This window comes from Eucyclogobius newberryi, unplaced genomic scaffold, assembly GCF_026437365.1.
Source record: "Eucyclogobius newberryi isolate DKJ021-1_F unplaced genomic scaffold, fEucNew1.0.hap1 SCAF_4, whole genome shotgun sequence".
In the NCBI taxonomy this organism is placed as follows: domain Eukaryota; kingdom Metazoa; phylum Chordata; class Actinopteri; order Gobiiformes; family Gobiidae; genus Eucyclogobius; species Eucyclogobius newberryi.
In genome coordinates, this window is record NW_027316056.1 from 19431789 (window position 1) to 19454900 (window position 23112).

Consider the following 23112-nt stretch of genomic DNA (forward strand, 5'->3'; position numbering starts at 1 on the left):
CCTCTATTTACATTTAGATCATCCACTGAGTCAACTGGAGTTCCTGGTTGGAAATCCCAACCTCAAGACATTTTTATTTGATTGAATTACCAATTCTACTGCTATTATCATCCAGAACATTTTAAGCTTGATCACACTTACAAACAAAAATCTCAAAAAGTCTCCAAAGCTCAACTTTTCAGCAGCACCTCAGTGGATTCTGAGACATGATAAAAGGCACGGTAAAAACTCGCTCTCAAATTTATTTCAGAGTGGCCATTTACAGTCACTAATTCACTAATTGAAGATGCAGAGTTTTGACTTTTCCAGAATAGATTTAAAATGTCTTGATCTATATCAGAACTAGTCAAAGACCACAGTGTAACATTAAAGTAACTTTCATCATTATATGTGAAAAATAACATTATTATTCCTGATCTTCAACCTCCTGTGAAAAGCAACATTTTGAGGAGTTTTTCCCATTAAAAAAATATAACACCTTGTTTTAAAATTGTTCATTGTCATGGCAACAGTCCAAGGTTTTGGAACTTCTCATTCTGAATTGAGTTTGAAATGTTTTTCATTTTGACAAGACTGCAGCGCGTCATGGCAGCGAGAAGGACTTCGGTTCATGTATTCATAGTGTCCAGTGTTGCTGCTCACTCGGTCAGTTGAAGTGATAGTAATCTTCTCCCTCGTCCAGCTGCAGCGAGGAGAGATTTTCCTCAAAAACACCTCCCGTCAAGTCCTTGAACACAAAAAGAAAAAAGTATTCTTGCATACTAAATCTAAATACAACACACAGCAGATGCCAGGCTCTTAAAGTCAAGTCTAATAAAGCCTTTGGGCCCAAAAAAACTTTAAAAAAAGAAAATGTGCCTGATTGGGTGCAGGTGTTTGAATGCATTCTTCAACTCAACGATAAAGAGAATGATTGAGTCCAGATCTTTTTGTTTTCTGATTGTAATTACATCTCCCAATTCCCCAAATGGAGCAATTAGTGCCTTGTGGAGATGGAATCGATGTCTGGGGCAATAAATGAACAGATTGAAACAGCCCTTTTATGATGAATGCTGACGTTCACGGTAGACGTTTTATCTGTCATTTCATCCCCGATCTGAGTGGCGGCATAGCTCATGTTTGTACAGGCGTCACACGATCAAAGTTCAGGCCCCTGTCGCTGCCCATTTCCTGCCCCCGTCCAGAGTGAGTGAGTGTCCCGCACCAGGCACACGCCCAGGATCATTAAGTTGTTAAGTGTGATTACAGACCAGAGGGGCAGAGGGCCAGAAAGAGCAAACACACAACACCCAAACAAGTTTTTATTAAACCCACCAGTTTAACACAGATGATAAAAGGAGCGGAGGCCTCTTTGTAGTGAAGAACTGGGATTTTGGGTTTGGGCCTTTCCTGAAAGCGCAAAGCGAATAAGGTGCAGTTTTTTAGATGCTGTTGGTGTTCAGTAGATTAATTTACAATACATTATTTCATATATTACACCATAAGGATTTGAGTTTGTACACTTAGGTTCAGGGAGCATTTTTCTTAAACTCACTCTAATACTAAAATTGTTAAGGCTGCATTACCCTATTTTCAAGTAAGTATTTGAATATAACTCGCTCTGGCAAACCATTTAGCACTTCACTAGTATTCATATCGCGCGGACACCAACGTTCAGTTAAAGGTGGTATGGACGATTTTTTTCAGCAAATTTTTTTATCATATTTCCTCGTGGCGTGGATAAATCATTTGTCCTGCCACGTATCAATCATAAAACGCACCTACCGCTCACCTGCAGCCACGTCAGGCTCGTCCCCACGTTTCCGCGTGCCTAAGCGCATGGATCTATCATAATATAGTTCCCTCAGTGTACGGGGCAAGATGAAGACGGAGAAAGACAGTTCGAGCTGACGCAGAAGTGGACAGAAATCTACGGGAGACGAGCGATGCGATGCCTCCGTTGCGCTAATAAACAAACGCACGTGTGTGTTGTATCAGTCCGCACGGGGGAGTGCACATGCGCACTTCCGCCTGCGTTCTCAAATCGCCGAAAAATCGTCCATACCGCCTTTAATCTGCTCTTAGCATTTGGCTCTTTCTTTCGGGTTTGCGATCGATAGAATGCTCAAAGGAGAACTAAGTATTAAATGTCTTTGTGATGGTTCAACATGTATTTGCGGGTGTTTGAAAATGAAATAATTTGTTGACGTTGACATCTTGGCTCTTTTTTTAATATTTGGCAACGTTCTATGTTTTTGTATATTATCATTATTTCAAAAGAACAAAACTAAGAATTATAAATGTTTCTTGGGTCTGTTCTCTGACATTGTATTTTCACAAAGAAGCTGCAGGGGGCGCTCTGTCGCTAAAGTTACTTAGATCTGCTTTAATACGAGTCACAGACAGGACGAGTTTGCCTGGAAAATTTAGAATGAAATCTCAGTATTTTTTATACAGATTGATATAAGTCTGGTCACTGTGTTCAGATGGGCGTGATTGACAAGTTGATTAGCCAATCAGGGACATGCACGGCCCAGGGGTATCAAAAAACATACGTCTGCTTATAAGGAAAAAATAAATGAAAAAAGAAAAAATATATCAGAGAGTAAAAAACCCTGCAGATCTGTGTTAATCTGAGTAGTTTGATTCTGTTTCAAATTATAGATGACTTGTTTGTTTCAACTTCGTCATGGAAATAAACAAATATGATTGCACAGTTCTGTTTGAGTTTGGCTCAAGGTGTAACGGAGGGGGTGTAAAGAATTGAAGAAGTGCATTCTGGATCAAAGTGCTGCTTTTACAATATACTCTTTTATAGAAAAATATAAAAGTTCTCATTTGGTATGTAAAGTCAGATACCCTGTATGTCATCAGCAAACTTGAGGTTAAAATACATGACTATTACTGTCCCTGTGGGGAAATTGTCCTGTGCATTTAATGCATCTTTTAATGTTGCTGGGCATAAACTAGCGGTTCATTTTAATGGCTGCTGCGTCACCTTGGACTCCTCGTAAGTGTAGAAGCCCTTCTGAATCTTGTTCTCGTCCACGTCACAAAAAGCTTTGACCTTCAAAAACAAATAAAGATGAATGTCTCAGTCAAACATGGCAGTGAACCACATTTAAGAGAGAAATGACTTGCCTTCTTCTGGTTGGCTGGACTGAGGCTGCGGTACAGCTTCCGGCCCTGTTTACCGGCGTTCCATATGGTAAAGCCCTCCCAGTGGGTGAGCACTCTCTCCTGCAGGAAGTCCACTCGCAGCTTCCAAATGGTGTCCCTTAAACACAGAATCTCAGTCAGAAATGCACTAAAATGATTACAAAAGCAATAGAATTCACAGAATACAGATGTGTGGAAAGATATAGTGTAATTATCATAAACTGATTATTTTAGTTCAGCCTTCCTTCACTGGCTTGCCACATTTCACAGATACAACACACTTCTGCACAACGACCAGTCATATTGTCTCCATGTGTTTTTGGTTACATCTGCATTACCATAAGCCACCTAAAACCAATACAATATAATCCTATTATGTTGTGCATTTCACACATAGAACTTGCACCGAGAACATTCAGTTTATCAATGATCAGGACTATTCAGGAAAAAAATTGTGACTTTTGTGCAAAGTCTCATTCCCTTTTCATTCAGAGACTTAATAAAGCGGGTCCCAAAAGTGAACAAGGATTTCACAGTTATAATGATAATGTGTGAATGTGTGAGTGTGAATACAAATTGTGATGATAATTCTATGTTCTACTAAAATGTTTACTTTTACTTCTTTAATGCTCTGCTAATGCTGACCTCCTGTGACTGAATTGAGTCTTGACTTTCTGAACCGAACCAGAACTAATAAACCAACTCTCAATCAAGCCATCAGTTTTGGATTTAGCTCAAACTGGCTTATTATTAGCCAACGCTGAGCTACGTGCACAGCTGCAAAGGCCTTTCTAACACAACTAAAGCTGTTCACAATCAAACAGAGGCTAATTAGACGCATGAAGAATTCCACTTTCTGATCCGGGGTCTGCCCAAATCTAACCAAGGGCCTCAAATGACAAACAAACGTAACCCCTCCAGCATCGAGGAGTGCGGGTGGTCCTCATAGTGCACTGCGTTTGGTTGTCAATACAGGCTTTGAATGCAGGACGTGACAAAGACGCCGACGGCATATCGCCCAGAGTCTATATATAGATGTTAATGCTTTGACTCCACAAACACTCTTCGGATCACAACATAAGCTCTTAATAACACATACAAGTGGTGTAAAAACATATGGAAAAAGCAATTAACACATGAACACAGCCTCACCATGAAAAGTAACTTAACTTTTACTGCAAATATCAGACCACTTCACCGGGATTATGACCACGCTATATGGATTTGCTATCATAACATGCAGAAGAAGTAACGATGCAGAAAAGAAAAAAAGTTCAATACAGAAAGGTCTCCTCTGAAAATAGTTGGTGGAACAAAAATGAACGGAGAACAAATGCGTCAGAACTGCAGCAGGAAGGAACCTTTGGACTTCATTTTAGTATTTGTTGGATCGTGGAACAATACAAACATTTAATTCTGTGGAAAATGCGGAATAATCCAATCACACACAAACAAACTGAAGTATTGGCAACATGTCTACAATATGTTTAAATCCAATTAAAAGGAAGCCGTTTCCCTGTGTCTTGTATCGTATCTCGTGTCTCGTCTAACCCTTTTTTGTTCTGTAACACCGACACCGAAGAAGTGAGCAAATTCCACCATCTATAAATTATTCTGATGAAGCGGTCATTAAATACTCTTCTGCTGAAGTAAACGGACTCTTTACGATTCCCTGTGGTGTCCGTGCTGTGTGTGACGTGAGAGAGGTGCATTACTGACTCTGATACGGAGTGCGTGGCGGCCTTTTCGTGGTAGCGATACACCAACAGGCACTGGTCGACCCTCCTCAGGGCCAACCCCTGGCGCAGACCTCGGTAGAAGAACAGCAGGTCCTCCGGGACGCCCTGGACAAAGAGGACAGTGCTCAATGATGGGGCCCTTTACGGAGTGTGGCGTGAAAGTAGGACGGACACTGTACCTTTCCCCCTTCGTCAAACCTTCCAACTTTGTCAAAACACATTCTTGAGCAAAACCACGTGGGCATGATGACCGTGGGCCCATGCGACGTGAACACCTAACACACAAAACACACACGTTCAAAAAAATTGCTTAGACAACACATTATATGAATATAATAGTCTCTGGGATGTTGCATTGGTATTTATCATAGTTTGTTCAATTTTGACGGTTAATTGTGCATTTAGGTTACTGTTGTGCAGTGCTTTTTACCACAGAACAACTGGATTTTGTTTTGCATCATCTCAATAAGGATATTCGGATGGTATTTTCACAACGCATCAGGAATGTGCTTGAATGTAAATGTCTTGGTTGAGGTTGAAGTGTCGCTCAAAACGTAAATGGACCACAAAAGTGCAGAAATATCACTTTATGCCCTTGTTTGGGAGATTACACTGGACGTTTCTCTCTCTTTTGGGGTCGTTTTTAATTGTTTTAGTTATAGACAATATACTCCATGTTCCAATTTTGAATATCTCTAAAACAAGGATATAATCAACTTTTCAATACATCTCCCGCCACTACATACATCTATATATTTTGAAGCAAAGTTAAGAGGCAATACAGTACCCAAAAAAACTGGTTTGGCGTCAAGAAAGTTTCAGACCACGAACAATTAAAGATGTGCTTTTGATTCAGTCCCGGGACAAGCTTTTTGCAGTGAAGCAGAAATCACATGGTTGTAATGACCTCATAATCTTTGACTAATGACTTTAGCTCTTTGTCCACTCCCTTAAACAACCACAACCCTGTTTGCACGGCTTGCTCGTGTTCTCTTTGCTCGGGCCCCTTGATTCATTTGTCCTCCCCTCTCCACACTCCTCTCCCCTTCCTCTTTGCATATTTTGTAACAGTTGTGCTTTTGCATCTTAATAATAAGGTCATCTCAGGTTGATTGGTTTGTGTGTTTTCTCTCGTTTCTGTGGCATATCTGGATTTAGCGAGGTGAACATCTGGATTTAGCGAGGTGAACAGCCGGACCGTTTATGATTGCAACATGGAGAGATGGACTATAATTCTGGGAAGCACACAAAGAGTAGGTGGGGGAATATCCCGTGAAAAGGGGAGAGAGGTCACAAGCGACCATAACTAATGCCCTTCAGATGAATATGTGGCTCAACACCAGGTTAAGGCCCTGTTTTGTTCCAGGAATCAACTCTACAGAAAAGAGGCTAAAGAAAGTAAAGAAATTAGATATGAGCCTGGAGATTTAATGTTCGACATAGTATGATCTCATTCTCCAGCTCTATGAAATTGTATCTCGCATAAATATTCAGGAATGTCAGAAGCAGCTTTGCCCTGTTTCCGTAGCGACTCGCCATTCTGGCAGATACACCTCAATAAATTACACAGAAATGTATTCTTTAAGCAGATTAAATTGAAATGATAATCTAATTATTGACAGTAATATGTCCTTCCATTGTAATATACCAGATGTGATTTTATAATGCTAATGTATGTTACATTATCTGACTTTTTTACATAAACTTAGTTACAATTGTACTTACATTTAAATTGGGCTGCTAAAGTACCTATTTAATAGCTAATACTGTGATTTCAGCACATAATGGCTGCTGCACTGTATTCCATTTTGTGAATATTATGTGAGTGAATGTATGAGTATTGTTACACTGTAAAATTGTGAACTTTCCTCCCCTTTCCCTCTTCATTTGTAAGGACTGTAGATGGAAATTATCTTTCAGATATAATTTGGCAGGAGCATCTTTGACCTCAGGCATTATATAACATTATAATATATTATTGTACGCTGTTAAATAAACAAACAAAATAGTGAGCAGATTTACAATACCAGTTTGATATGTTTAACTGGCAGTTAGTTTTATTTCAGGTTTCACATTGCAATGTTGTCACTTCTTTAAATCTTTAATAATTTGAACGATAGAGGCAGAGGATATTAAAAGGGCCCTGATACTGGATTCGTGTTTCCTGTTACAGTGTAGTTGTTTTCTAATAGAAAAGATTGTGATATTGCAATATGAAACATTCATTTTTCATTGTCAGCTAAACAAACTAAACCTGTCACTAGCTGTTTAAATGATGCACACCAAAATCTGATAATCATCTGATTTCTTGACCATTAAGATAATTTAAATGAAATGCAAACCTAAAAATCTGGTGTGAATAATCAGATGGACCAATATCAGAAATTATTTTTTTTCTGTTTTCATGTCATTTCAATACTCTTATAACTGCAATCTGATAATAATGACTATTTTGAGTTTGCACGTAAAACTGTGGCCAGTGGTGTGACTGTCCTGTTTCCTCTGCTTGTTCAGGGGTCATGGTGGTGCATAGACATGTTTCCGTGGAAACTGTGAGTACAGGTGCACTTCCTGTTTCATCTGATCTGGCCAAAGCCTGGCACACGACCTGTGCCCCTCTTTTTCCACACCTCTGTCTGGGTGGGCAAAATTAAACTACAAATGTTATTTCATCTGACCTTATGTCGATCTGCCAATCTAGAGATTGTTATTTTGATCCAGTGCTTGTCTGACATGCCATTGTTTTTTTCTCAACAACTTGCTTGCTGTACACAATGTCACACAAATTATGATTAAATAAAATTGTCAGCTTGGTTTTGGAATATGTTGCTATGCTTTTTGCCTTATTGCCCACCTGTACAAACTTTGGGACTTAGATCTGCTTGGATCTCCTTCTCCAGGAGCTCAAGTTAGAACTCTCATTCACCCACCCAAAGGGCAGCAATTCAAACCAAACACAGGTCACAGCGTCATTGTGCCAAGACTGGGATAGTGCAGACATGGTGCAGACTGGCAGCCTCGCTTCTGTCAGGCTTATCAGTATACAGTGAATGAATACATCACAAGAGTAGGCCATTATTATCATTATTATCCTGAGCGCTGACATTTTTACACTGAGACACAGGCAAACTCACCTGTGTGAAGAGCTGCCCCTGCGTCAGCGTGTTGATCCAACGAGTGTAACGCTCAGTGGAGCCCTCAGGAATCCTCTCAACTCTGCAGCCAATCAGCTGAAATGTATAACATATTCAGTACGAAATATGGAAAAAAGGTTAAAAGTAAAGTAAAAAGAAATCAAGGTCAGTTATGTGCTATAACCAGGAGTCGTTTGTCAGTGCTTGAACCCGCAGATCGAGGACACATACAAGCGTTTCTCATTCTGAATTTAAAAAGCTATGTCTCATGTGAACGTTTCAGAATTCACTCACTGAGCTGCAAATGCTGCACTAGCACTGGTGCATGATTGGCGCAGATCAGAGAGAGGCGTCTTAGTTTAACTGGATTTCAGCTTTGAAACTGGCAACCCAAATGAGACTAATGTGAGGCTCATCATGTTTTCTAATTGTCATTAAAAATAAATCAACATTACATTTGTTTTAAATAAAACTATATTTCATGTTAACCATGACATTTCATAATTTAAATTCTACATTCCCTTTGCCCTTTCACTGATACAGCCAGCACAGAAAAGGGAGGATTGTTTGTGCTTGACGGCAAGCCTGCTGTCTCCATGCTGTCTCCCTCACTTCCCTCACACACATGACCCTTGGCCCCCAACATGACGGCCACTCAAAGCGTCAACACCGGATACTCAGGCCGCTCTGCATGCCAACTGCATAGAAGCACTCTCTCCCTCTAACATACATAAACATGGAGAATATTTTTACATGTAACCTCAAACGAAAGATATGTCTAGAGTTCAGACATACACTTTCGCTTTAGTTTGTTTGGCGTTGTTTGTTTGACTTACATAAAAAACAAACAAAAACATAATAATGTTTTCATGATAATGCTCTGCTCATTAAATGACCAGATCACTCATAACTGTAGAAAGTAAAGAGCGTAAGCGTGCACTTACGGAGTATGGGTGGAGAAGTGCGGCCTCGTGCTGTAGACGAACTCTTTGAGGCTTCATAACATCATCCTAAAGCACATTTAATGATCATGCAAATGAAAAAGGAAGGGCAAAAGGAAATGAATTCCTCAGGGATTCCACACATCATTTGATGTCATTATACATTTTTAACTTTTCTCTAAAAAACAGGTATTATTTCTAAACATATCTGGGTCACTTTTAGAAGTGTGCAAGTCTGCTTTGACAGATCTCCTCAACCGTTTTTTTTAATGCAATTTTACTATGAAATGTGTTTTTTAATTATACAAAAAAGAGTTAACTGGATTAAGAGAGCGCCTTGATTGGTCGGAATTAGATTAATAAACATTAAAAAAGGAAAATATGAAAGGAAAATGCCTTTTGCTTTAGCCTCCAATTAGCAGCTGAAAGGACAACAGAAATAGCCGAGCAGAGGGTTATGCACACTTAAACACACATATCCAGTGCCATTCTCATTAATCATGACTTTGACACAAACGTCAAACACACACAGAGCTTTCCCCATGAACAAAGTATGTGGATATTTGGACTAAGTGACACAATCTAATATGTTTAGACTCACTACTGTATGTGTTGTATACAACATCAGGACAGTCAAATAATACACAGTCACTATTACTTTTAAAATGTACTCACAGCATCTTGGAAACACAAGTGTTGTCCACAGCTCTGGAATATCGCCTGGTTCTTTGCATATCCCACTAAAATAAAGAACTTGGGTCATTGGAAGTTTTACTGTCCAGTTATCCATCCATCCATCCATCTTCTGCCGCTTTATCCGGGGCCGGGTCGCGGGGGCAGCAGTCTGAGCAGGGACTCCCAGACTTCCTTCTCCCCAGACACTTCCTCTAACTCCTCCGGGGGGATCCCGAGGCGTTCCCAGGCCAGCCGAGAGACATAGTCTCTCCAGCGTGTCCTGGGTCTTCCCCGGGGCCTCTTCCCGGTGGGACATGCCTGAAACACCTCCCGAGGGAGGCGCCCAGGAGGCATCCGGAACAGATGCCCGAGCCACCTCAGCTGGCTCCTCTCGACGTGGAGGAGCAGCGGCTCTACTCCGAGCTCCCCCCGTGTGACCGAGCTCCTCACCTTATCTCTAAGGGAGCGCCCAGCCACACGGCGGAGGAAACTCATTTCGACCGCTTGTATCCGCGATCTTGTTCTTTCGGTCACTACCCAAAGCTCATGACCATAGGTGAGGGTAGGAACGTAGACCGACCGGTAAATAGAGAGCTTTGCCTTTTGGCTCAGCTCCCTCTTTACCACAACAGTCCGATGCAGCGACTGCATCACTGCAGCTGCTGCACCGATCCGCCTGTCGATCTCACGCTCCATCCTTCCCTCACTCGTGAACAAGACCCCGAGATACTTGAACTCCTCCACTTGGGGCAAGGACACCCCACCCACCTGGAGAGGGCAAGCCACCTTTTTACGGTAGAAAACCATGGCCTCGGATTTGGAGGTGCTGATTCTCATCCCAGCCGCTTCACACTCGGCTGCAAACCGTCCCAGTGCATGTTGCAGGTCCGGGTTTGATGGAGCCATCAGGACAACATCGTCTGCAAACAGCAGAGATGAGATCCTGTGGTCCCCAAACCGGACACCCTCCGACCCCCGACTGCGCCTAGAAATTCTGTCCATAAAAATTATGAACAGAACCGGTGACAAAGGGCAGCCCTGGCGGAGTCCAACATGCACTGGGAACAGGTCTGACTTACTGCCGGCAATGCGAACACAGCTCCTGCTCCGGTCATACAGGGACCGGACAGCCCTGAGCAAAGGGCCCCGGACCCCGTACTCCCGAAGCACCCCCCAAAGGACACCCCAAGGGACACGGTCGAAAGCCTTCTCCAGATCCACAAAGCACACGTGGACTGGTTGGGCAAACTCCCATGAACCCTCGAGCACCCGATGGAGGGTATAGAGCAGGTCCAGTGTTCCACGACCGGGACGAAAACCACTCTGCTCCTCCTGAATCCGAGGTTCGACTATCGGTCGGATTCTCCTCTCCAGTACCTTGGAATAGACCTTACCTGGGAGGCTGAGGAGTGTGATCCCTCTGTAGTTGGAACACACCCTCCGGTCCCCCTTCTTGAACAGAGGGACCACCACCCCGGTCTGCCAGTCCAGAGGCACGGTCCCCGAACGCCACGCGATGTTGCAGAGACGTGTCAGCCAAGACAGTCCTACAACATCCAGATACTTTAGGTACTCAGGGCGGATCTCATCCACCCCCGGAGCCCTGCCACCGAGGAGTTTGCCAACAACCTCAGTGACTTCAGCTTGGGTGATGGATGAGTCCTCAGTCTCTGCTTCCTCTTCGGAAGACGTGACTGAGGGATTAAGGAGATCCTCAAAGTATTCCTTCCACCGTCCGACGACATCCCCAGTCGAGGTCAGCAGGCCTCCACCCGCACCGTAAACGGTGTTGGTGAGACACTGCTTCCCCCTCCTGAGGCGCCGGACGGTTTGCCAGAATTTCTTTGGTGCCGACCGATAGTCCTCCTCCATGGCCTCCCCGAACTCCTCCCAGGCCCGGGTTTTTGCCTCTGCGACAGCACGAGCCGCGGCTCGCTTGGCCTGCCGATACCCCTCAATGACCTCCGGAGACCTACAAGCCAGAGTGGCCTGATAGGCCTCCTTCTTCAGTCTGACGGCATCCCTTACTTCCGGTGTCCACCACCGGGTTCGGGGGTTGCCGCCACGACAGGCACCGGAGACCTTGCGACCACAACTCCGAGCAGCCGCATCAACAATGGAGGCGGAGAACATGTTCCACTCGGACTCAATGTCCCCAGCCTCCCCCGGGACATGGGAGAAGCTCTCCCGGAGGTGCGAGTTGAATACCCTACTGACAGAGGGCTCCACTAGACGTTCCCAACAGACCCTCACAATGCGCTTGGGTCTGCCAAGTCTGTCCGGCTTCCTCCTCCGCCAGCGGATCCAACTCACCACCAGGTGGTGATCGGTTGATAACTCTGCCCCTCTCTTCACCCGAGTGTCCAAGACACGCGGCCGGAGGTCTGATGACACGACAACAAAGTCGATCATTGACCTCCGGCCTAGGGTGTCCTGGTGCCATGTGCACTGATGAACACCCTTGTGCTTGAACATGGTGTTCGTTATGGACAATCCGTGGCTAGCACAGAAGTCCAATAACTGAACACCGCTCGGGTTCAAATCGGGGAAGCCGTTCTTCCCGATCACCCCTCTCCAGGTGTCACTGTCATTGCCCACGTGGGCGTTGAAGTCCCCCAGTAGAACAACGGAGTCCCCGGTCGGTGCACTGTCCAGTACCCCTCCCAAGGACTCCAAGAAGGCCGGGTACTCTGCACTGCTGTTCGGCCCGTAGGCCGCCACAACAGTGAGAGACCTGTCCCCCACCCGAAGGCGGAGGGACGCGACCCTCTCGTTCACCGGGGTAAACTCCAACACGTGGCGGCTGAGCTGAGGGGCTATCAGCAAGCCCACACCAGCCCGCCGCCTCTCCCCGCGGGCAACACCAGAGAAGTGGAGCGTCCAGCCCCTCTCGAGGAGATGGGTTCCAGAGCCCAAACTGTGCGTGGAGGTGAGGCCGACTATATCTAGTCGGTATCGCTCAACCTCCCGCACAAGCTCAGGCTCTTTCCCCCCCAGCGAGGTGACATTCCATATCCCCAGAGTTAGTCTCTGTGTCTGGAGATCTGGTCGCCGAGGCCCCTGCCGTCGACTGCCGCCCAGATCTCTCTGCACCGGCCCCTTATGGGTCCTCCTGCGGGTGGTGGGCCCACGGGAGGGCGGCCCCACGTCGCTCTTTCGGGCTGTGCCCGGCCGGGCCCCGTGGGGTAAGACCCGGCCACCAGGCGCTCGCCATGGAGCACCCATCCCAGGCCTGGCTCCAGGATGGGGCCCCGGTGACGCCGATCCGGGCGACGTAAACTGCCTTGTTCGTGTTGTCATCATAGGGGGCTTCTGAACCGATCTTTGTCTGACCCGTCACCTTGGACCTGTTTGCCTTGGGAGACCCTACCAGGGGCATGAAGCCCCCGACAACATAGCTCCCGGGATCATTCGGGCACTCAAACCCCTCCACCACGTTAAGGTGTCGGTTCAAGTTAGTTAGTCATAATACTCACAAACACATACAACAAACTCACAAACCATGTCAGCAAGGCCCAATTTGAAAATAACGTTATTTACAAGCATGCTTAATGGAGCAGGAATGTTCTGACCTCCTTTTGGTTGGGCAGAATTGTGACCAGAAATCTTCAGTGAAATTCCCTTTGTCTCCAGCCTTTCTCTCCAGTCCTCCACCATTTTCTTGGAGTCATCCTCAAATACACAAAGGAGCATGTTTGGGTTTAGCTAATTCCCTGAGCAAAATGTCCAAGCTAAAAACATCTACTTTATCAAATGCCCATCGTCATTTTAAATCTGGTTTAGGTGTATTTACTTTTGGCATTTGGTCACATTTTGCTTTTCTGATTTAGACAGTGTTTACTAGATAAGATAAGATAAAATAAGCCTTTATTTGTCCCGCAATGGGGAAATTCCAGTATTGCAACACAAAGTAGGTACAAGGGGAGTAAATAATAAAGAACATAAAGGAATGATAAAGGAGACTATGGGGACATTTATAGCCCACATGTTGCATGATACTTATTTGAATAAAAGAGTCAAGATGAACAATATTTTAAGTCTATCCAAAAATGGGAAACGTTCTAGAGGTTAACGTATTGCCTTGATAGTATAACAACATGAATAAGGTGGCAGGTGCAGGGACACATACAGTGCTGGCATCATCAAAGACAGACAGCTCCATGGATCCTGTGAAGTCCTGGTTCATGATGGACTGAAGACACTCCTCCAGCCAAAGAGCTGCATTGTACACTGGCATGATGATACTCTGTGAGCAAGCATAAGCACCTAATGAGCCCATTTACAAGGCAATCTCAACATGTGACGGCCTGTTTCCATGTAACTACAGTGTTTTATAACCCACCACGTCTACTCGAGCTCTCCCCTCCTCTCCCTCCTCCAGATCCTCTTTAGACGCTGTTTTATTCTCGCAGCTGCGGAGCCGCTTGAGTTTGGGAGAGTCCATGTTTTTACTCAATCACCCCCTAGTTTAGAGAATAGCCCCTGTTCAAAGCCTCTATTGTACTTCATATAAAAGCGCAATGTTCGTAGGCACAGAAAGGTGTAAAGACATAATTGAAAACAAAATATTAACGTTTCATGGGTGAGTAAATGAGCATTTCTTTCAAGAATATTTCCCCAACATGAATGTGGCTCGCTGTCATTCGGCACTTCCGCAAACAGAAAATCATACACGCTGATTGGCTGGTTCTGATTCGTCTACGACTTTCCGTGCAGTAAGAAATCTTCCAAGCTTTTTATTTTTTAGTATTATATAGCTAAAACACAGCTATATATATATATATATATATATATATATATATATATATATATATATATATATATATATATATATATATATATATATATATATATATATATATATGTATACATGTACACACACAATTATGTAACTTAAAAATAACAATTTGTTATGTTTTTGGTGCCATAAAAAGTATATTTTATATATGACAAATATGTAGTATATACAAAAAATATATAGTATATACCAAAGAATATCCACCCCTCGGCACCACTAAGGCACTATCTGCCCTTCAATTTGAGAAAAAGTGTAAAAATGCATTTTTAGAACGCATGAGGCGTGTATCATCCTTGTGCAAGCGTTTTGCTGCCATCTAGTGGACACGGACTCAAAACTCAGTTCTGCAGAAATACATTATCCCCAAATGTTAGATGATGACAAGATAACAAGTAATGCAGAGAACTGTCAAAGATTTTGCAAACACCATAGATTTATTGATAATTTATAATACTTAATAGGTACTCTTCTAATAAATACATATGTACGAGGCCTGGTTTTATTGGCAGGCATTTCACATTCATACCAGGTTCAGCGCAGCGGAGTCCAAACCAAACACATACAACATAATTTTAACATTACAGTATTTCCTCTTCATATGCTGTATACATCTTCATTTTTGGTTATCGATTGCCTTTGCTTTAATTATAATTTTGACAACCTGTTGAACTATTGAAATAATAACAGAAAAACAACAAGAAACCCACGTAGTTTATTTAAATTCTTAGATAATTGTTGTTGTTGAGGCTGGTTTCCAATCTGACACGAACATGTTGTGGTTAACTGGCTTTTGAGCTCATACTATCTAATTCTGAGTCAGACAGTAGGTGTAGTAACTGATGATTACTATAAACATGTGTTCATAGTATATAAGGCTACCTGAGTCACTAATTCATTCAAGAAGTGCTTTTTGATTCAGTACTATTTCCCATATACTTCAGCTGTGCTAAAAACACTTTATATACTAATTGTCGGGTTAGAATAAAATAGTTAATTTACTCTCTGGTTGGTGAGGGCAAGAGATGTCCCATGGGAGCAGAGGGTGCATTCATGCTTGTGTCGGTGAAGCAGCAACAGAAGGTGAGAATCACAGGGTGGGTACGAGGAGTTCAGGCGGGACAAAGGCATTGAACAGACCCTGTTGGGGTTGTGTTTTTATAACGTCCAAAGTTCATAGCAGCAGGTGCGTCTTTCGAAATTAACTGATATGTTAATCAGTTTTGCATGACATCAACCCAGGTTTGAAATCCAAGTGAGTCTCTGGTTGGTTTATCCAAGACAGTTCAGAGGAAGGGGTTGTTGCTCTGGCCCTGTGTGCGTGGGATCTGCCGTGGGGAGAGGGGCAGTAAAGGCTGAGGCAGGTTAGCGGGCATTTCTAGGATGGTTGCAGGAGGCTGAGTGAATGACGAGGGCAGGACGGGGAGCTGGTGGTGCAGGGGCAGAGGCAGAGAAGGGCTGTACGAGAGCATATGGGGCGGCAGCGGAGACGTGGAAGCTGGACGCATCTGGTTCAAAGTGAGGCGAGGCTGGTCACTGTGGAAAGGGTTTGTGGGAGAGGGACTGCTCAGACCTGAAAAGAGAAAAGCACAGTTGGATGTGCACATAGATAGAACCAAATCAAATTTATAAAAATATATCTATTGTTTGTATATGCTTTTGTTAATGTACAATTTTAGAGGACAAATTGATTTAAAATGTTATAGGTTGTTGCAAGTTTATGTATAAACAAATAATAACTGACAAGTTATTAGTTGTAATATATCAATTATTGGTTGGTAATGTCAAACTGTTTAAGTACTTGTAGGTGTTATGCTTCGTTCTGACCTAATGTTTATCACTCATTACTGCTAGCCCCACTGTTGATTGCACTGTATGAGCCCACACCTGAGAGGAAGGGGTTGTTGTGCATCTTGGTGGGTGGGTTTGAGGGGATGAGTGTGTCAAGGTTGACTAGTGACGCTCCCGTAGGTCCCAGGAATGCCTCAGGGGTCCTACACATCCGTGTCGAAGGAGTGCTGAATGGAGGCACCAGTCGAGACAAGTTAAACATCTCTGGGCTGGCTGTGTCCCTTCCATTTATTTGGGGTTTGGCGGAAGGCTCCGTCCCAAATGGATCCGATTCTCCCCCAGCAAATTGGTTTGAGAGGGGCTTGGCACTGAACAGCTCAGCTTCTGGATTAAAACATTTCAAATAGGTTACTCAATTATTATAACATAAACTCATGTCATATTACAATAAATTTAAAATATATACAGACAAAATTACTTTATTCTGTGTAGTGCACCTCAGACCATTGCACTGTAATGTTTATGCTGTATCTGTTTTCTCAGACTGAAATCAACACAGGACCAGTACGACAGCGCACCTGTGGGACTGGCGGGCAGTGGGGAGTTCACTTGAGGATATTCTTGTTTGGACTCCTCTTCATTCTGTGCTATAAATGGACCAGCCACACCATTTTCTGGAGAACAAAATTATTTTATATTTTATCAGCATATTAACCATCGTCAAAAAGAAGATCTTAAGTTCAAATATTTAGAAATGCCTCACCTCTCTCAGACGGGCTGTGCCACTCATCGTTGACTCCTCTGGATGAGACGGGCACTGCTTCCCAGGGGTCTGTGCTGGGGCTGGAGCATGAAGCCCAGGGATTTGATGATTTGGAACGTGATGGTGTTGGTTCTGTCCAAGGACTACCACCCACAGGAGTGCTAACGGAAACTCCTGCAAAGATATATATATATATATATATATATATATATATATATATATATATATATATATATATATATATATATATATATATATATATAGATACAGATATAGATATAGATATAGATAGATATAGATAGATATAGATATATAGATTATATTCAGCAGTATAACGTAAAAAAGCATTTGTCAGAATATGTGGAGCGCGTTACTGACCAACAGAGTTCCAGGGGTCACTGTTGGGCTCGTTGACTTGTTTTGAGCTCCATGGGTCGGAAGAGGAAGGAGGACCCTCTGACGAGGGCCCGAAAATGTCAACCAGTTCTAACATGGTTGACTACAAAGAACATGAGAATGAATTTAATTAAAATGCCACAGAGACTTTTTTTAGGTATTAAAAAGACAATACTGGTGAAAATACTTGCAATGCATAAGCAATGAGTATGTTACAGGTACATGAGCCTAACAGCAGATAAATCTGACCCAGTCAGCCCTAAAGGTTTATAAAGCAGCATGACATATATAGCAAGGGAAGTGGTTTTTGCTTATAATTACCTTTACCTTCACCCCTCTGTAAGCTTCTGATGTTTGTTATTGGTGTGCTCACTGGACACTGTGCTAAAGAGCCTGATAAGGACTGTGCTTTCAGACAAATGTCATGCTGAGCTCAAGGTTAGGGATGAATGAGTAATTATCTTGCTACAGGCACATCTTTGTACTCAGCTCTTTCCTTCTGTTACTGATGAAGCTCGCTCATTATACTGATTTATGTTTTTAGTCCTTTTGCGACTTTTCACAGTTTATACTTCACAGTGCTTTCTACATTTTGTCCAAGAACCACCCACAAAACCAAATGCAGCCGCCCACTACTCATGCTTTTACGCACATATGAACCCAGAGGTCTTGAATGCACCCACACACACAAAGATATAATAAACTCACCTCCGGTGCCCCTGCCTGGCTCTCTCTGCGGCTCTCGTCCAAGGCCTTCTGCAAAAGAGACTCGTCTCCCTGGCGACAGCGTTGTTCCTGCGAGTGGACAACAGCTTTAACTTCAGCTGTAGGCACGAGCAGTATAAAAAAAAACCTGATCATGTAGAAATTTGCATTGACTACCAACTTCAACATATTTTAAATTTATTCATCTATAAATAAATAAAAAAAACGAATCAAGAAAAACAAAAATCTAATGAAAATAATTATAAAAAATATTTATTTGTTAGTGGCATTGTCTTAAGTTGGGTTCTAGGCAACTGGGAGGTCGGTTATTTCCCCTTAAACGTTACGAGTTCTGATCTTTGAGGGAATGATAACAGTAATAATGTATTAGTTTGAAATATAATTTTTCCAGACGCTCAAAGATATTTCACAATTTGATGCATTGTTCAGTCACTCCACACTTGGTGGCGATAAGCTACTACAGTAGCCACACCTGCTGGGACAGACTGAAACAAGGCTGCCAATCTGCGGCATCGGCCTCTCTGACCATTCACTCACACAGTAAATTCATACGAGGAAAGTTGGATGAAGTGTCTAGCTTAAGGACACAACACTAAGCCACTGCTGTCTCCCTTACAAATACTTACCAGGCTCGACTGTGCTTTGCTTTCAAGATGAGACAAGATCAGGTATTGACAAGGTGTATTATAGATTATATGCATGTCTCTAACATGTTGAATAAAGGAAAATTGGCAGATTGTCATAAATGTTCACATTGTTTATGTGGTGGTTAACTGTGTGTCTTCATCAATCTCTATGGCAACAGGGATAGAAATGACTAGCAGAAGGTATGGGTGGTAGAATATTTACAATGTTTCTGCAAATTATTGGATTTGTTATGACAAAAGTGCCAAAATTAGTTGGATTTGTATGTATAAGTGTAAATTGTATTTTGTAATAATTCACCTTCTGACTCTCCTCTCGACTCATTGCAAGGGCCAGTTGTAGCTGCAGCTCCTCCTCGCCGCTGGTCTGAGGTCTGGCCTGCTCCAGGTCTGATGCAGCTCGTGGAGAGGAGGAGGACGCTAAACAAAAACAATAAGAGGCACAGGATCATGAGGCACAGGAGGCTCATATGAATCTCCCCCATCCTATGCTGCAGTATTGACGGTGCATCTGCAGAACGACGCTGGCTGATCCAAAATGCTTAGTTTCAGCAAAAAAATGTTCACAGAGGACCTTATGGAAAACCAGTAAGTAGCTTTAACGAGACATTTGCACAGGGTTTTTGTGTATGAAAGTCTCTAGTGCTCACAGTTAAAGGAGGAAGGGGAGCCCCTGGAGCGGCTGAACTCTTCTCCGTACAGGACAGCCATGCTGGGCTGGCTGGTGCGTCTGCCTGGCTGGTAGGATGGAGGGATACCCCCGAACGCACCCCCTGTGGTCCCTCCTCCACTGCCTCCACCTGCCATCCTCTCTTTGGTCTTCAAGGCCTGGCTCCGCTCCTGACGCAGCCGCTCCTCATCCTTCAGGAGACACACTAACTGTCGAGCCTTTTCTCTCACATTGGCACCTTGATCACGACCATCACGGTCAATGTACTGAAAGTCTCGAAGTGTCTATCAGATAAGAACAAGAATCAACATTTATGATTGAAAATAGATAATAGATAAATAGGGACATTTTATTTCTGTAAAGTTGTAAAAATCTTCTGTACACACTGATCAGACCAGTATGATGATTTTTATTGGAAAGTTGATGCATTAGATGGCTAAAATACTGGATCAGCATCTCCAAAACCACACTCTTACTTAACTCAAAATGATAAGCAGGTAGGTAAGTATTTGTGTATATGTGCACATCCAGTTGGTAGTAGGAGCCTTAGACTAAATCCCCTACGAATTAAAGGGTTCTATCTGAGAGAAGACGCCAAACAGCTGTTTTGTAGTTTGAGGGCCTTTTTTTGTTTACACTCGTAAATCAAATACCTGTATAGTGAATGCATTCTCCCGACATTGCTGAGCTACTCTTTCAGATCCCGTCTTCAACAAATAATCCAGCAATGTTAGAGCCTGCACAAAAAATAATAATGTCAGTTGGTGTTAATTAAACCAGTATATAAACATACCTATATGCATATATATAATATATAATATGCATTTTTGAATACAAAAATGTTTAAATATAAAAATAACCTTGTACACATGTCTCCAGTTCTTCCCGCTGTCATTGAGCCGTTTCCACACCATGCCCATCACCTCAGCAAATGCGACCACATTGAAAGTCAAGTCAGCGATTTCTGACATCAGAGACGAGGACGGGCCCCATGGATCGTTTGACGTGGCCTCACGGACCTGCAAGCACCACAACATGCGGCTTTGTCTCACTCAGTGCAGCAGTGGAGTCGCAACACAGCTTTAGCACAAAAACAAAGACCACTGCAAAGTTGTTGATAAAATCAACACTTTTGAATGTTTTTGTCACCTCTATTTATGTAGTCTATAAAAAACGATTCATCAATTAGGACATTACTGGACATCTGCAAAAGTTTCAGTTTATAGGCCAGATAATATAAAAAGTGTTACTTTCTTTCTGTTCTTCTTTGGTAGAAAGAAAGATGAAACAAAAAAAACAGCACAATATGGGTTGTTTTTGCAATTTAAAGTAGACTGTGTAAACAAAAGAAGTACCTTTATCTCCGCCTCTGAATAGTTGTGCACAATATTCTTCACCTGTCGACGCAGGGCAGAGGTTGTCATGGCGACTGGTGATGGTGGGAAAAGGGAGCGAAGAACAAATACGGACCAGCCGCAAGTGAGGGCAACACAGTATCTTCCTCTTCGTCAGGATGCTAAAGGACATCCCTGGAAGGAAAAACTAAGCAGTTATATGTGTAAACTTTTTCTATTATGACTATCCTTGTGCTTATTTTAGTTGTTGAATAGATCATTTTTTATATTAATTTACTAATCAAACTAATTATGGTTAGCTCTGGAGATCTATTAGAGAATATAAGGAAAGATTATTTTCATTAAAATCCCCAATTGTATAATTTTGAAATAATATGCACGGCTCTGTCTTTGTGATAAACTTATTCCTAATAAAACAAAGTTGTCATAGCAACCCTACTGTAAACATATGCAAACATCTAAATACCCACTGCCTCCCAGAATAAAGTAGGCCGTCTAAAGGCAGATTCTAGGTGTCTGATCAAACGTCACGTTCTCTTCTTTTATCCAGGCCACTTCTTACACTAACAGGCATGAGACAATGCACACACCCACTTTCACACAGGGGCCCTCAGGATCTCATCCCTGAGAGAACACTGATGATCATTGTGCAAGTGCATTACCCATAAACCAAAACTGAGAGGCCCTAATGACCCAAACTGCTTTTTTAAGAACCAGTGGGAGCTTTTAAACTGTTCAGCAATGTAACCCTAATAATTGTTAATATAATTTAGATTTATTTTTGTTTTGATTTTTTGTTATCATTTATGTTTAAAGTTAGCTAGGCCTATACGGACATTAGACCAGAATCATGAAAATTAAAATATGTTTAAGTTGGAAACTATGTAACATCAGCACAACGGAGACAGTTCTTGTAAATTGCTGCTACAATGACCTCACAGCTGCAAAAGGAGTAAAACTGAGTAAACCAAGGGCAGAAAAGAAAGTGTGCTTCAGCAACTTTAGACAATATCACCTTTCTGCAACTTCATCTTGTGCTATGAGACACACAACACACAGCTCTGTTGTGCAGGCTATGATCATTTAAAGTCTCCAAATCCTCTTCATGTGTAGGTGCTATTGCTATCACAACAAAGCCAAGCTAGGCAGAAATATAGACAAATCAAATTGGCTTACAGAATATAACTCGACGTTATTATCACATAAAGTAGTGTGTCTGGTGCTGGACTAAAATAGCTCAAAAACACAATACAACAAGCACATGAATATTAATAATAATAATAATAATAATAATAATATATTCATTCAGATGTGTCATTAGGCCTATATTTCGGCTAATTCCAATGCTTAGATAGCCAACACATCAGTCTATGCCTGCCATGGATCTGATAAAAAAAAATACAACAACCAAAAGAGGGATTTCCAAAGTAGGTCACAAAGGCTTTAGTCAAACAGTTTCTGGAAACAGAAGAGGTTCCTCTTCATAATAGCCCCATTGCTTCAAGGTCATGCATACGTTTGCTGCAAGAGTCCCACTTCAACTGAATTGTTTATTTTAGTCCAAACTACTGGCACTTTACTCGGATGCGTCAAACCCACTCGCTGTTTACGTCACTCCGCTATCCACGCTTAACTCTGCGCATGCGCTCTAACCGCAGGTATGTTCAGGTGGCTGAGGGCACAAGGATGTGGGGTCTCCATAGGCACAAGGATGTGGGGTCTGCATAGGCACAAGGATGTGGGGTCTCCATAGGCACAAGGATGTGGGGTCTGCATAGGCACAAGGATGTGGGGTCTGCAGGAGGCACTGGCTCAGTCATTCATAGACCCCCCCCTTTGCGGATGAGAGCACGTTGCGTTGAGATGCAGTTGTAACCATAACCCACTTGCGGGTGTAGATTAAGCAAGATGACTATGAACACAAACGCTATCAGAAAACAGGAACAACAGCCACTTACAGCGTGCCCCTACCTCAGCCATCACCCATCTTGCCCGGTACACCGAGCATCGTCGGCACTCGGCTCCTCTCAGCGTCGCCAGCAGCTCATTCCTCGCTGGGATAGAGGATCTGTGGGACGGCCGGTTGTCACCGCGCTGCTTTACGGTGAACACGGCCGCGGTAAACCTCGAGTCCAGCCACGGGAACAGGCCTATTCCGAATAATGTGGGCTACTATTGCGGCCAAGCGGTGCTAATATCCGCATAGGACAAGGATAAAGCGCACGCACTCGCGGCCCGGGAAGCAGCACTATATAGGAGCGCACACAGCAATCACAACGCGGCGCGTAAAAGAGGGGCGGCGCGTGCGGAGCGTCGAGCGCACGGTCAGCATCACCGCTAACCGA

At 43.1% G+C, this 23112-nt stretch overlaps 2 protein-coding genes across 3 annotated transcripts; both read right to left on the reverse strand.

Annotated features, from left to right (window-relative positions):
• Positions 1 to 583: 583 nt before the first annotated feature.
• Positions 584 to 14286, reverse strand: b3gntl1 (UDP-GlcNAc:betaGal beta-1,3-N-acetylglucosaminyltransferase-like 1). The gene is made up of 12 exons (XM_072462985.1): positions 13970 to 14286; positions 13757 to 13873; positions 13200 to 13299; positions 9628 to 9692; positions 8956 to 9021; positions 8012 to 8107; positions 5057 to 5152; positions 4858 to 4982; positions 3121 to 3256; positions 2978 to 3046; positions 1315 to 1389; positions 584 to 727 (listed from the first exon to the last, which is right to left on the reverse strand). The coding sequence occupies exons 1-12, from the start codon at positions 14069 to 14071 to the stop codon at positions 647 to 649; spliced, it is 1128 nt and encodes a 375-aa protein (XP_072319086.1). The 5' UTR covers positions 14072 to 14286; the 3' UTR covers positions 584 to 646.
• A 554-nt stretch (positions 14287 to 14840) lies between these two features.
• Positions 14841 to 23042, reverse strand: epn3b (epsin 3b). 2 transcript variants are annotated; one of them, XM_072462942.1, is made up of 12 exons: positions 22726 to 23042; positions 20768 to 20941; positions 20273 to 20431; positions 20066 to 20149; positions 19393 to 19696; positions 19044 to 19162; positions 18081 to 18167; positions 17355 to 17475; positions 16977 to 17150; positions 16792 to 16887; positions 16310 to 16597; positions 14841 to 15995 (listed from the first exon to the last, which is right to left on the reverse strand). In XM_072462942.1, exons 2-12 carry the CDS (start codon positions 20834 to 20836, stop codon positions 15709 to 15711), a joined length of 1788 nt encoding a protein of 595 aa, XP_072319043.1. In that variant the 5' UTR covers positions 20837 to 20941; positions 22726 to 23042; the 3' UTR covers positions 14841 to 15708. The 2 variants fall into 2 exon arrangements, with proteins under 2 accessions (XP_072319043.1, XP_072319042.1); XM_072462941.1 differs by having other exon boundaries at positions 22739 to 23041.
• Between the last annotated feature and the right edge of the window lie 70 nt (positions 23043 to 23112).

Excerpts from the sequence above, each read along its gene's own strand:
- b3gntl1 (XM_072462985.1), bottom strand. The coding sequence starts at position 14,071 with ATGGACTCTCCCAAACTCAAGCGGCTCCGCAGCTGCGAGAATAAAACA. Across the intron at positions 13,874-13,969 it reads GGAGAGCTCGAGTAGACGTG|AGTATCATCATGCCAGTGTA; the intron begins GTGGGTTATAAA and ends GCTTGCTCACAG. Across the intron at positions 8,108-8,955 it reads CACTTCTCCACCCATACTCC|CTGATTGGCTGCAGAGTTGA; the intron begins GTAAGTGCACGC and ends TATACATTTCAG.
- epn3b (XM_072462942.1), bottom strand. The coding sequence starts at position 20,836 with ATGACAACCTCTGCCCTGCGTCGACAGGTGAAGAATATTGTGCACAAC. Across the intron at positions 20,432-20,767 it reads ATTCAGAGGCGGAGATAAAG|GTCCGTGAGGCCACGTCAAA; the intron begins GTACTTCTTTTG and ends TGGTGCTTGCAG. Across the intron at positions 17,151-17,354 it reads TGACCCCTGGAACTCTGTTG|GAGTTTCCGTTAGCACTCCT; the intron begins GTCAGTAACGCG and ends ATATCTTTGCAG.